This window comes from Pituophis catenifer, unplaced genomic scaffold, assembly GCF_029215685.1.
Source record: "Pituophis catenifer annectens isolate HBS135680 unplaced genomic scaffold, rPitCat1.0.hap2 SCAF_7, whole genome shotgun sequence".
In the NCBI taxonomy this organism is placed as follows: domain Eukaryota; kingdom Metazoa; phylum Chordata; class Lepidosauria; order Squamata; family Colubridae; genus Pituophis; species Pituophis catenifer.
In genome coordinates, this window is record NW_027256887.1 from 56390308 (window position 1) to 56405115 (window position 14808).

Below are 14808 nucleotides of genomic sequence, written 5' to 3' on the forward strand. Positions count from 1 at the left end.
CAGGTGGGAATTGAAAGTGGCTTAGAACAAAACCTGAAATAATAACAGAAAGGAGAGGATATGATGAAAGGATGCAACCTGCCTGTTGTCGGGAAAGGAGTACAAAGGGAACAATATCTTTTCTTTCTGCAGCCTTATCAAAAAAAAGTCAAAGCAATTGCCATGGGCACAATTTTAGTTTAGTTGCATTTAACACAGTTGCCTTTATTACAGAAAATGTTTTCAAAGTATCATTGCTAAAGGAAAGCTTGTATTACAGTTGCTGAATGTTGTGCATTAGCCTGCACACTACACACAGAGGTGCTGTGATCATGAATAAGACAAACCTAGCTTTAAGAAGCTATGATTAATTCCCCTATTCAAACAAAAGGATGCTTGCTAGAAGCTGATTTTTTGTTTGTTTGTTTAATTTAAACATTTAATTCATGTGCAGTACTAGGGCACTTTTTCCAGACAAACATTCTTAGACCATGGTCTTCCCCTTTACAGAAAATTACTTAATTCCTTGAAAGATAATGCGCTGAAAAAAACCTCCACTATGAGATGCAGGGGAAATCTCTCTGATGGTACAGGTGGGAATGGGTAGAACATTTTGAGCCTTAAAAATAAGGACAGAATTGAATGCATTTAGTTTTACAAAAATTTTAATTTTTTTATTTATATAAAAAAAATGCATCACTGAAAATCATTTTGATGGCATGGTTTGAGGAATATTTGGGGGCACAAAATAGCAGCTGGGCTTACCTGAATCTCGGCTAAGAGGGGCCCAACCCTGGTTTACTGTATAACTGTGTTACATGAATCAGCTATTTCCTTTTTTCTTAGGGCTATTAATAATTTCATATAATTTATCATTAGCATTAATAATAAAGGTACTGGTTTATTGATACATTGTTATACTAAACTCCAATTTGAAACAATACTTTAAAATATTAGTTCTGTTCCAATTAATGATTGGAAAACAGGTTTATGGAGTATATGTCTATTCAATTTCTGTAACAAAAATGTATTTGGATTAGACATATTTATGCCTCAAGTTTTTATAAGAAAATTTATAGAACATGGTGAGTAGTTGAGGAGCAGACACAAAGATAAAGTTTTAGGCACGGAAATGCATCAATAGTGCGTTAATTTTATTCCTAATTAATTTTAACTGGGAATAATAAGGTTTTTCTAAATTCAACTAGTAATACATAAGGGAATATTATTAGAAAAATAGAAGATACTGTGTTCAATCAGTTTTTATTTTTACTTGTTATAGTTAGGAGTATCATCTTCTCCCTAAATTCAGCACAGGCAAGTCATTTTTGGATTTTCCAAGCTGGATAATCTTTTGTTATTTACTGCAATATTCTGTTTCTTTCTAAAGTTTTTCTGCCTATAAAGTTTCATGACTTTATTTATTGAAAGAAATTATTTTCTTTGCCTGCACTTTTCATATAATAGCCTATTATCTCCATTATGGTATTATTTCTTAATTTCTCTTTTTGAAAATGTATGTTTTTTTTAAATTTTCAACTTTGGAGGATACTTTGTGCTATTGATTGGATAATATTAAACTCTAAGCGAAATTGTCATCCTATCGAGAAATCAACCAAAAAATCCTTAAAGCTCCATTATAGCAATATTTGTGGATTTATATTGTGCTTCAATATTGCCTGACAGAATTAAGGTTTCTTTTATTCCACTCTCAAATATTAATCAATAGAATGTTATCTGACTCATTAATTGTTTTAATCATTTTATTTTTAACATTTTAATCATCTTCATGTCATATGGTTCGCTTCATTCCATATTTTCATTTCTTTCCCCAGCATTTTAATTCATCCAGAATTGATTTTTATACATACTTTTGGTTTAATTATCACCCTTCAGTTACTCATTGAAGTGAACTAGAAGGAATAGAGAATTGGATTGTCACTTTTTGTTTTAATAAGTGCAGAAGCAATGACTGATGCCAAAGCTTAAAATACATATTCCCAAGCGAAATGGATAACATTTATTTAAAAAAATATAACAAGAATTGTATATATTTGTCTTATAGCCTTTATGTGCCATCTAAATCATACTAATATGAAGCAAAAAAGAATAAATAAAAAGTGTATCTCAAAGTATTTTAAAACAACCATAATGATAAATCATCATCATCATCATACTAATAACTGGATATCTACTATTACCTTAGGACTCGAAGCCCCTTAGACTTCATGAACAGAAAAGTATAGGGGCCAAAAAACATATTGAGGGAAATTTATGACATACGTCCTAATGCAAGCTTCCTTAACTTCAGTGGGAATGAGATTTCTAGCAAGTCTCTCTCAGATGTGCAGAATTATACTTGGCATATATCCTGGTGCCATGCCATATATCAGTTTAAAGGTTTAAAATTGAATTTGAAAGTAAGTATAGCTCCATGTAAAACATATTGCAACAATCCAGTTGTTTGTTTAATACGTCATGCGTTGCTGTCATCCAAACATCCTGTTTCAAAGAGGTCTGCGATGCAGCAGCTAAAGATGACTATGTCCTTCCCCTACTGCTTAAGCAGAAGACATGAATTATATATCCAGAAGGACTTCCAAGATATAGACTCCCTCTGTGACCCTATCAACAGATTATCAACTGAAACTACCTATTCCAGAAGGATATTATAATTAGTACTGACTACTGATGGACTCAGAAAAAAGCAAACACTTCATCCAGGGTCCAATGTAGGCATCTACAGTACTACAGTGACTAATTTTGTTTCTCTCCCATGTCTGGGCCTGAATTCTAGCTGAAAGGGATTCAGATAATCTGTTTCTTCTATAATCCTCCACAACTTATTCATAGCAACCTTCTCAATAAATTTCCCTATATAAACAAATAGAATTGATATATTCAGATTATTAAGTAAAGTGTAAAATGTGAGATTAACACAAATTAGGTAGGTGTTAGCAAATTAGGTTTTGCTAAATCTGAAACACAATGACATATTGATTTTTCCCCCATGAAAATATCTAGCTAGCACATTTTTATTCTAAAATAAAAACATAAAAAATGATCAATTCATGTTTTGGGCATTAGTATTCCAAAAAACATTTCCTAACTTGCATGAACACTTTGTGCATTGTTTATATCAAATGAATAATGCAATTACCCAACACATCTGCAAAAACAACAATTTAAATTTGCAAGACTTAAATTTGCAAGAGAATGAAGAAAGAGCGAGACAGAATTTGGATTTTTGGAAATTATTACGGTACTATATCAAGGAAAAACATTCCAAATAATATTATTTCATATAATTTTGTATTTTTGATATACAAAGAATTTCTTACCAACTAAAATAGTAACGTCCAGTGATATAAGTGCAAATACATACACCTTGCTAAACAAACATTTCAGATTTTAGACAAAGATCATTATTACTAAATATACTCATTTTATTTCTTAAAATATTACTGGCAAATTAAATACTTGAAGAAATGTTTAGAGAAGATTTATTTAATCTATACTCACACAAAGATATGCAATGGTAAAATACCTCTGTTACATGACACCATTTTAAATATAATTGAATACCTGTTTAAAGAACTCCAGATCCATCTAGTGGAATTTTGTTTTATTACATTAACTTTGTACCAATTTGTAAAAATCAATGGTATGTGGAAATTAGGGATATCAAGAGTTCAGACTAAAAGCCTTCAATCTTTTGTACAGAGTATAAAACAGATAACGTACACTAAATCATTCTTACTATGTTTATTATATATTATATTCAACCAAACAAGAAGTTAAGACTGACTAAAAATGTGTAAGAGAACCATTAGAAATCCTATAGAATAAACAGATATCTTTAAGAAAACATATAAAGTCCAATTAATTAACTAGCTATAAAAATCCACTTTCTCCAATAAAATATATAGTATATTCATATCACTGGTCAAGGCCACCAATATCATTCTGGTGCCAGATATAATTATAAATTCCCTATTATTTCTCCTTAAGATAAATCTTTTTGTACTATCCTCAGCTATGTTAAATCTCTGATCAACTGATTATGGATCCATATGTACAGATGAATACAAATATGTATCATATATTGGAATAATATATTCAGATGACAATAGCCATTTTATCAAGCAATTTGTCTCTCATTTCCTACACTTTTTTGAATCATTTTACTGCCACCTAGCATATATATATATATATATATATATATATATATATATATATATATATATATATATATATCTGATAAAATGTCTCGGTAAAACACTTAATATATATGTATACACACACACACACAAAATATCACTCAGGCATTATCACAAAATCTCCAGTACAGTAAAGCCTACAAATGTGAAATTTGGTACATATGTTCCTCTTGGCTTATAGGTGCTCACTAAGAAAGGATTTTTCGAAATCACCATCAGATCGTTAGTATTTCTTATATTATTATTAACACACTCTGATGCTAAGGAGTCAAATGTTCTACTCCCCCTCCCCACCTGAAAAGAACGCTGTTCCAACTGCCAGCTGGGCATGGGTGTGGCCAGCATGTGACTCATCCGGCCTGCGGGCTGGAAGTTTAGACATTCTACTCCCTCACCCCACCTGAACTCTCTGATGCTAAGGAGTTAGACTGAGGGAGAGAAGGGGGATAAGATAGGAGAGGCCTCTGTAGGGCAAGCCTGAGGGAGAGAAGGGGATAGGAGAGGATCAATGGGGCCAGCCTGAGGGAGAGAAGGGGAGAGGAGAGGCCAATCGTAACTATTCATTAATTTTCAAGCTGTGTCTATTTATCAAGCCCGATCACATAGTTTTGTAGCAGAGCACGGGTATCCAGCTAGTTGAAAATATTACAAATATAATTAACACCTTTCTGGTTCACTGCTCATTGCTGTTATAAAATGGGCCTCAAACTTTGTTTCTGGCAAGTTGTTTCAGGATTCCTATCTTTTATCTATTATAATAATTATAATATAATAATTGTTTTACATTGTTGTACTTATGTCAAGGATTAACACCGTACCAGAATATATTGATCCTGGATTGTTTGAATTATTGAACTTTCATTAGTCAAGAAATCATGGCTTATTTTTTCTACTTTGAAGCGTTGGTTATTAATTCCTTTTTTCTTTTTTCTTATTTATTTATTTATTTATTTATTTATTTATTTATTTATTTATTTATTTATTTATTTATTTTATTTTATTTTATTTTATTTTATTTCTATACCGTCCTTCTCCCGAAGGACTCAGGGCGGTGTACAGCCTGATTAAAAGCACAAAGACAGACAAAATTTAAAAATAATTAAAATTATTAAATGATAGGCCCAATTATAAAACCATATTTAAAAACCAATTAAAATCTTTACATTGATAGCCCAGCCTGGCAGAACAACAAGGTTTTGAGGGCACAGCGAAATACACAGAGATCAGAGATTTTACGAATTTCTGGGGGCAGTTCATTCCAAAGGGCAGGGGCTCCCACAGAGAAGGCCCTCCCCCTGGGTGTCGCCAGCCGACATAATTTGGCCGATGGCACCCTGAGGAGACCCTCTCTGTGGGAGCGAACTGGCCGGTGGGAGGCTACTGGTGGCAGAAGATGGTCTCGAAGGTATCCAGGTCCAATGCCATGGAGCGCTTTAAAGGTGGTCGCACCCGGAAGACCACTGGGAGCCAGTGCAGCTCACGCAGGAGGGGTGTCACGTGGGCCCATAACCACCCGCGTGGCTGCATTCTGGACCAGTTGGAGCCTCCGGGTGCTTTTCAAGGGGAGCCCCATGTAGAGAGCCTTGCAGTAGTCCAGTCGGGAGGTGACAAGGGCGTGAGTTATCTATTATCTATTTCTAGTATAATTTTTCATCTCAGCTTCATCCTGGCTTATCTAAATTTAGATTTTCTTATCGATAACTTGGTTGTTTCTGTACTACGTCCAAGGCTTGTATTATCCATAGAATTCAAGGAGATTGACTTTAAAAAATTTCCTCCCTCTTTTCCATCTGCAAGTTGCTCATCTATTTTGAGTCTTCCTGACAAAATAATATATCTTCCACATCAAGATTTCAGATAATATTCTACTTCTGTTTTGCATGGAGAGAAAAGTTTTAAATGACTTATGTAACACCAATGAAAGATTAAAAGCTGAACTAGGATAACCTAAATCCATAGTAAAAATGATAAAATCTTAAGGATCTGCACAAAACAGAATATTTATTGCATATTTATTTCACTTAATAAACACTAAATAAAACTAAAATAATTAATCCCAAATTATTTTTCATTCATGTTTCATTAGCATCAAACATGCATTTGCTACATTTTTAATGCCAGAAGTTGGTGAATGGAAACTATGTTTCTATATTATATCTGGAAGTATAGAGAATATCAGCAGCTCATTAAACGATCATACATGTAAGGATGTATATGCACATTTCCAGATTCACCCAGAAAGTCCCTTCTTTTTTCTTACCATGTCATTCCATATCGTTTTGCAATCACAGGGCACAAAAGAGAAAATTGGATATTAAATTCTAGATTCTTCCTGTGCATGAAGTTGATGGTTATAAATGGCACAGAATCACCAGCTTACTCCTCTGTGAGTGGCAAGGAGTAGGCTGCAGTGAAGGAAAAAACAACTGTGGATATTGTTTTAAAGGGTGCATATCTGTCTATTTAAGTCATCATGTAACCTAACCATAATAATAGCTAGAAAATCATAGTCTATATGATAATTTTCCCCCAATAACATTAGCGATAAATTATAATTTATGTTGCTTTAATTTGATTTTATTCATATGAACAAATACTAAGAATGCACCTCATTGTCAATGAATAATAATTTAAATTATTTCAACTTATATTTACATATATTTCAACACATCTGTTATTTAAAATGAACTTTGTATCTGGAGATTTCCAAAATATAAATGTCAATTAAGCTTACTTCCATTTTGAGGAGACAAATAAATATTTAAAAAATAAACTAGCTATCCTAAGAGAGAGAGGAAAAAAGCAGCCAAACTGAAGGTTACGTTTTCACTGAAATTTTGAGAACCTTGATACTCTCATTTGAGTAACAAGATTTCTTTTCAGAGTTGGAAATGAAATATGTGTATCACTTCAAAATATTTGATGGAAAGTGGCATATACTATAAATGTTTTAAATAAATATAAAATACATATCTTAATCTGTTCAGTGCTCCACATTATTTCAACAGTTATTAGTTCATTTTGTAAAAATAAAATAAAATTTATAGTGAACACTTTTGAGAAATCTCTCCTTTCACTCAAATGATATGATTCTTTCATGCATCCTACATGACTTTACACATCACTCTGTACACATAGAGTGTATCTAACAGCTTTCCTCCTACAGATATTATTTGAGTGACACTAGAGGTAGGAGTGCTTATCGAAATTGTTCACATGATGAGAGCTCTGTTTTTAATGATTTCTGAATAGGGCTTAATTGCATTCAGTCTACAATGGATAGTAGGTGAGTCTTCCAGAGAATATTAAAGGGAATAAGGCCATTAGAAAAATTAAGAAAAGAGGAAAGGTGGAATTGTTTTATTCAAGCCTATGAAAATATATAATAAGCATCATGGTAGAGTGGGTGAGAGAGATTAAAATTAGTTTGTTGAGTACTGTGAAATAATAAAAATAAGTTCTACTTGAACACCATTGGCATTGACAAAATCACCAGCATCAATTGCGAAAGGCAATTTTACTTGGAACAGCTTACATCTACCTTTAAAAAAAACCTTTAAAAAACAAACAACAACATATCCCTATCTCAGGTCCTTGGGAAGGATTCAATGTGTAGATAAAAATGCCAAATCCAGCTGACTGTTCAACAAATCAGATTAATAATAATAAGAACTCTCTAAACTATATTACATAGATATGTTCCTTAAAGAAAGGAATTGTTCTTTTCTGACTTTCTACTGCTTCTGAGATAGACAGACATCTAGACAGACACATACTGCTCTGGTTTGTATTAACCAATATGCATAAATAATGTTTTATATAGCACAGTGTTTGTGTATACACTGGGTTGAGATCCTGCAGGATTTCCAGATCCAGACAGACAGGCATGTGCTGGCCAAGAAACCAGACGTTGTGCTAGTAGACAAGGAGCAGAAGTCAGCAATGGTGGTAGATGTAATAATGCCAAGTTACAGCAAAATCAAGAAGAAGGAATATGAGAAATTAGAAAAGTACCAGGGCCTGAAAGAGGAACTTTATACTATGTGGAAAGAATAGGCCAAAGTGATCCCAATGAGGCTATGACACCAGAGCTTGGAGAATGGCTCCAGCAGATCTCAGGAAAAAACATCAGAGCTTTCTGTCCAAAAGAGTGTAGTACTAGAAACAGCTAAGATCCTGCACAGAACTCTTACATTCCCAAGCCTTTTATAGAGGTCCCGAAATTGAGAAAGACACATACTACCCATGGGGGTGAGAAGAGAGATTTTATAATAAAAACAGAAAAACAAGAGAAAGAAAAAATGTCCTTTATAACTGCTCCAACTGCTTCTGTTGTAGGCTGTCTGATGCCTAGACAGGAATTGGTCCTCCTCAGTTACAGGGATAAATAAATTTTGTTTTAGGTTCTGATATCTGGGAGAATAGAATAGAATAGAATAGAATAGAATAGAATAGAATAGAATAGAATAGAATAGAATAGAATAGAATAGAATAACAGAGTTGGAAGGGACCTTGGAGGTCTTCTAGTCCAACCCTCTGCTTAGGCAGAAACCCTACATCACTTCAAACAAATAGTTATCCAACATCTTCTTAAAAACTCCCAGTGTTGGAGCATTCACAACTTCTGGAGGCAAGTTGTTCCACTGATTAATTGTTCTAACTGTCAAGAAATTTCTCCTTAGTTCTAAGTTGCTTCTCTCCTTGATTAGTTTCCATTAGTTTGCTTTTTGTCCTGCCCTCATTGGAGAATAGCTTGACTCCCTCTTCTTTGTGGCAGCCCCTGAGATATTGGAACACTGCTATCATGTCACCCCTAGTCCTTCTTTTCATTAAGCTAGACATACACAGTTCCTGCAACCGTTCTTCATATGTTTTAGCCTCCAGTCCCCTAAACATATCTTTTGCTCTTCTCTGCACTCTTTCTAGAGTCAACTTCTTTTTTACATTGTGGCAACCATATCTTTTAAATATCTTTTTAAAATCACAACTTAAGTTATGATTTCAATGTTTATTAATATGGATTTCTAAAAAAATCATAGTAAGAAATTTGCCTCTGATTAACTGTCAATAACTCAGGTAACTGGTATATGGATGGTTATCTACAATATGTGGCACATGGCTGTCTTTGATAGAACCACATAGTATGTTACTACGAAAGAGTTAAAAAGATATTCAAAGATGTTCAGATGTGCTGTAGGCAGTACAGTAGTTGCCTAGGGCAACAAAACATTTAGAGACTATTTATTTTATCAGTTTGTTGTATGATGGATTGTGTGCTATAGAGGGAGGCTGTTTTAGCTTCTTCAGAAACAGTAGAAACTCTATATTCAGCCTAATTTTTTTAGCCCTTTTTCTAAATGAGTGATATCCTTCAGGGTACCCAAATAGCAAAATGTATGAAAATGCATTAGGCAGTACTGTATATCAGATTAATTCATTTGTGGAACAATGACATATTCCATTAAGATATTTCTAAAAAAGATACTGTGTTTGGAGACAACTGGGAAACAGGAACTGTGTGCAAGAATGAGGATATTGTTATTCAAGCAGAAAACATAAGGCATCTGGAATACTCCATTTTGATTGCTAGAGCGTAATATTGCTGCCAGTCAATGACCTAGCATAATTTTTCAGTGTTACATTTTTCCAGGAAAGAGAAAGAAAAAAATACTGGTTGCATACCTGTAAACTCACCTGTTATTCTTCAGTCTTTAAAAATATACTGTATAATACATTTCAGAAGAAAAACAAAGGAAACAGAAGAGGGATCAAAAGATACAGTGAATTGTTTGTAGGTCCTGGTAATTGATAAGAGGTGATATTAAATTCCCTTAGTTTTCATTTTATTTAGATTATTCCTTTAAATGTCTTCCTATCGCAGTGTATTTATTTGTGAAATGGGGAAATCTATCACGTATACAGGTCAACTATATGGGTCAACAGACTAATCTGTTCAATAATCTTTTTTTGTTCTACAGTTCTGCTGATTAAGAAAGAATATATCTAGTGCAACTGCTCCATTGAATAAATCAACAACAGCAACATATAATTTCAGTAACTAGAATGATTACTGAATGACTAGAATTGGACTAGCAAAATATAAATAGTAAAAATAAAAACAGATATAACATGTTTTCCCGAAAATAAGACCCTGTCTTATATTTTTTTGAACCCTGAAATAAGCGCTTGGCCTTATTGCCATGCACTCAAAAGCCCGATTGTGCTTATTATCAGGGAATGTCTTATTTTGGGGGAAACAGGGTAGCTATACCACCAATGCTACCAAATCACAGAAAATTCTACAAATAATAGAACAAAGTAAAACAGAACTGGTTAGAGAGCTACAGAGAGCAACAATAATTTTTAAAAAAAATCTAATGGCCTACATCCAATACAATACAAATGCACACAGAACAATAGGGTTTTTGTTCCCCACAAATCCCCCTTCCCAGATATGATCCAGCTGTATAGAGAAAGCTGTTAGCTCCAGACTGGACTAAGCCACTGGGCAATGTGGCTTAGAAAAAGCTATGCCACTGGGCAATGTGAACTTCAACTGATGCAATGTCATGATACAATGTCATAATCCACAATGTCTACCATATAAAACAATGTCAGTCCTTTTATTTTATTTTTATTATGGAAAGATCCCGCAAATGGATGTCTTGTATTGTTTTACATCTAATTGATATCCTTAATAGCATACACTATATTACCAAATATCTGTTTTCATTTAATTTATTTCTATACTCTGAAGTTGTGTCATTTGGAATTGGGACAGCTAGTTTTCTTTGAATTCTTTGTATCAATAAAAATGTTAGGGAATGAGACTAAATATTTTAAACTATTTTATTTCTTATGTTTATTTATTTGGAAGGCTCTAGTCAAACTTATTTCCAAATTAGTGTACCAGAATTTCAAACTAGGTGCTTCTAAAGTACATTGAAAAGCTGGTATACCCTGTCTCTTTCACAGCATTTAACCACTTTATTCACATTACTTTATCCTAAGAATAGCCTTAAATGCAAACCCCCAAATGTGCTGAATTTCCACAAAGTTCTTTTTCCAGGAAGAAAACAGAGACAATATGGACAAAATGGGAATTTTAGCTGCTTTTTCGGTCTTTGTAGATTAACACAAATTTGGAAGAAATGATATACCATTCAGTACAGCACTCTGTTGGTATTAGCTTATGATATATTGAAGAAGCAGAGCAAAACTAGTCTTGGGGGCTTGCTCTTTTTAATTATCTCTACAATAATTTTCTTTAAATAAATTTATTATAATGCAACACAAGTTTTAGCTATATAATAATCTATAAAGCATATACATATGTGAGGTTCTGTCTAATCAAGAAAAAAGAATCAAGTTCACATAAAAGTTTCTTTAAAATATAACAAACATGTGTTTTAAAGTAGTATGCATCTACGTATATTTCTCTTGTCCTCTGTATTCCTTAGAAGTGGATTGCATTATAATATATGTTCCTACTTCTTTTATATGTAAAAATATTTGAAAGTTTTGAGTTTTTTATACATTATTTCATATTATTCCTATATTGTCTTTAAAGAATTGTCTTTTGAAATCGTTATTATAACTGATATTTTTCAGACTCTGTATAAAGATCAAGGTCTAGTGGATAGATTAATTTCACCTATAATTATCTCTTTAGATTTAAGATGCTTGCAATGGGAGCATGTTTAAAGGAACAGTTAGGTTTGGATTTGATTCTAGTAAGGAAAAATAAGATTTCTAAATATGCTGATAGAAAAAAAATCACTTTCTTTAGCACTTTTAAATGCAAGTCAATTGTTCTTTCTTTAAATCTTCAGTTAAATAAATCAAGAAGTAAATAAAAATAAACTTCAGAACACATGTATCAGGAGAAATTTTAATTTTTTAAAATTCATGTATAAGGACAAACAAATGTATTTTTAATAAATGGTGAAGTAAAACAAAAAAAGCAAACATTTTGATATTGTTTTTTAGACCCAGCTTCAATAGTTTCATGTTGTTTACATACAGATGCATATAACCACAAGTTAGGCCTAATACAAATGTGTAGCACAGTTGCCCCATCACTAGTGCACAATTTGAAATGCTGAGGATAGATGTCTTTTGGCTTAGACGCTTTTAGAACTTAATTTTTCTAGATACCCTACGATAATATAGTATTTATGTTTAAGAATTACAGACAAATGTCCTTAACTATTATTCCTAGAATCTAGTTTCATTTTCTTCTAAGCATTTGAGGGATCAACAGTCTAATTCATGCATATAATAATGGGTTTTACTGTCTTTTGGTTTTGGAATCTTATGACTTATGCTGGTAGCGGTCTCCTACTGCCCTTTTTCTCTGTTTATGATTTTTTGTTAGATATATATATTCCACTTTTTGTATAGATGCTTAAGATAGTGTATACAGTACCCTTCCTCCTTTTATTTCTTCACAACTATTGTCCCACCAAATAAAATAGTTTGGGGTGAGAGATAATAACTGGCCCAAAATCACCCATGGAGATTCTGTGACTGAAGGAGGACTTGAACCAGGGTTTTCCCACTTCCATTTCAATACTATTCCACACTATACTGGCTCCCAATGCAAAGCTCTGGATTTATAACCACCACCAAAATCCTGAGAATCTGAATTGCCTGAATGTAGAATGTTGTAAATTCTTTAGATGTCATATTATTTCTGCCTAAGAGTATAAGTGAAATACCATAGAAAATGGGGAAATGTGATAGCAGTTTAGATATGGTTGTATGTTAGCCTATTCGCTTAAAAACAAAAGTAGAAAGTTGTATATTGTAACATTTTGAAGTGTAACGATGATACTCAAGCAACATCATCTGAGAACCAGTTTGATATAATGGTTAAAAACCATTAGAATAGAGGTCAGGATATTCTAAGGTTTAGTCCTGTCTTAGGCAGCAAAGCTAGCTGGGTGACCAGCTACCCTCTCTTATACTCAGAAAGAAGACGGCAATAGCAAACCACTCCCAAAAGTCTTTCTAAGAAAAGTAATCCAGGCAGATTCCAGGAATCAAGGTTGATTGGATGGCTTATATGAGGAACTATAAACTAACCCTGTAATAAATTGTTAAGTAATAACATGATTCATCATAAATGATTCATTGTCTGTGTGATAATTTCCCCATACCTGAAGGAATATCTGAAGTACAGTAAATGAAAAGAATTAATTTTTGGTACTTAACCTGAAAGTATCATTTGGGATAATTAGGAGAGTAGTAGCAAGTAGAACAAGAAGATTGCTTTTTCCCCTTAGGTAGTTACATTTATTCTCAATAAATCAAAAGTAGTATTTTTCATAAAAGACGTTCTCCAGGCCAGAAGAAAAGAGCAAAATGCATTCTATCCTCATTTAAATACATTGTCCCCAAAAATTGAATAGTCATTTGTTTCAGGAGAAAAACTTTGATAGAAATGGTAGACATTTTCTAGTATGCCATAAACTGGCATACTAGAATATGATAATAAGTTTATCATATTAATATTAATATTAATAAGATTTCCCTAAAATTTCAAGAGAGACACAAAATAATACTTTAATACTTTCAAACAAAGCCAATACAATCTGTATGACTTATCACTAAAAACAAAACTGTTCCAATTAAAATCCAGATAGTCCCAATAAGTTTGTTTTTGTTTTGTTTTGTTTGATAGTTTGATAGGAACATAATGTTGCTATTGTATCTCTGAAATTAGTCTTGGAATCCACATTTAAATTTTCAACTGAATATTATTTGAAATACCAACTCATTGGGCATACAAAATAGTTTCATTATATATGCCTTATTTGAATGCTTATGTAATATGAAATCAAATATTTTACAAAGATGTGAGACAATTGATATATGGTAATAATCACTTATTAAAAGCAATCATGAAAAGAAAATAATACTTTTATAATTGTATTTTTTGTTTTCTTATACTGTTGTAAAATGGCAACAAGAAAGTGTTTTAGGTGACAAGTGTGCAACAGGTCTCAGTATGAATATGTTTGTGTGCAGCTAAAAGTAAGCCAGTTGTGTGAACTTGGGCCAGTCAGTTTCTCTCAGCCCTAAGAAGGAGGCAAAGGCAAATCAATTCTGAAAAATCTTGCTAAGAAAAGTGCAGGAACTTGTTCAGGTAGTCCTCAAGAATTGGACATGACTGAATGGGAAAAAAGGATGTGACATTGGAGAGCTGGGCTAGCAGGAATAGCCTAGTATATCTGCTTAAGTAGAAGAAGCAATTCTGAACTGCTGAGCCTCAGCATTTTCTGAACACAGATGTCATTAGCCACATTATGTTGAAAAAGTAAAACATTTTTCATCCATTAGAATTACAACTGAGATATTTTAAAAAAGAAAGAAATGCATCAACTTACGTTAATTAATTCAATATCCCATATTTTCTTTACAAGGTCCATTGATGTATAGCCATTTATCAAAAAGGGCTTGATATAATCTCCCAGTTCCAGAGAATCTAGCCATTCTGCTACAGAGGTGGGGTTGTAGCCATCACTGCCTGTCTGTTTCATCTGAAATATAAAAATATTCAAAATAATTTTCAAGTGTATTATCATTATTAGATTTGTTGTAATAA

At 32.8% G+C, this 14808-nt stretch overlaps 1 protein-coding gene across 12 annotated transcripts in view; it reads right to left on the reverse strand.

The window, feature by feature from the left end:
* The window catches only part of ANKS1B (ankyrin repeat and sterile alpha motif domain containing 1B), a 281952-nt gene that overhangs the window by 81490 nt on the left and 185654 nt on the right, over positions 1-14808 (reverse strand). For all 12 annotated transcript variants that reach the window (XM_070947769.1, XM_070947771.1, XM_070947767.1 and 9 more), the window contains one exon: positions 14591-14743. In XM_070947769.1, the coding sequence (XP_070803870.1) occupies positions 14591-14743 (153 nt within the window). The remainder of the gene's footprint in view (positions 1-14590; positions 14744-14808) is intronic.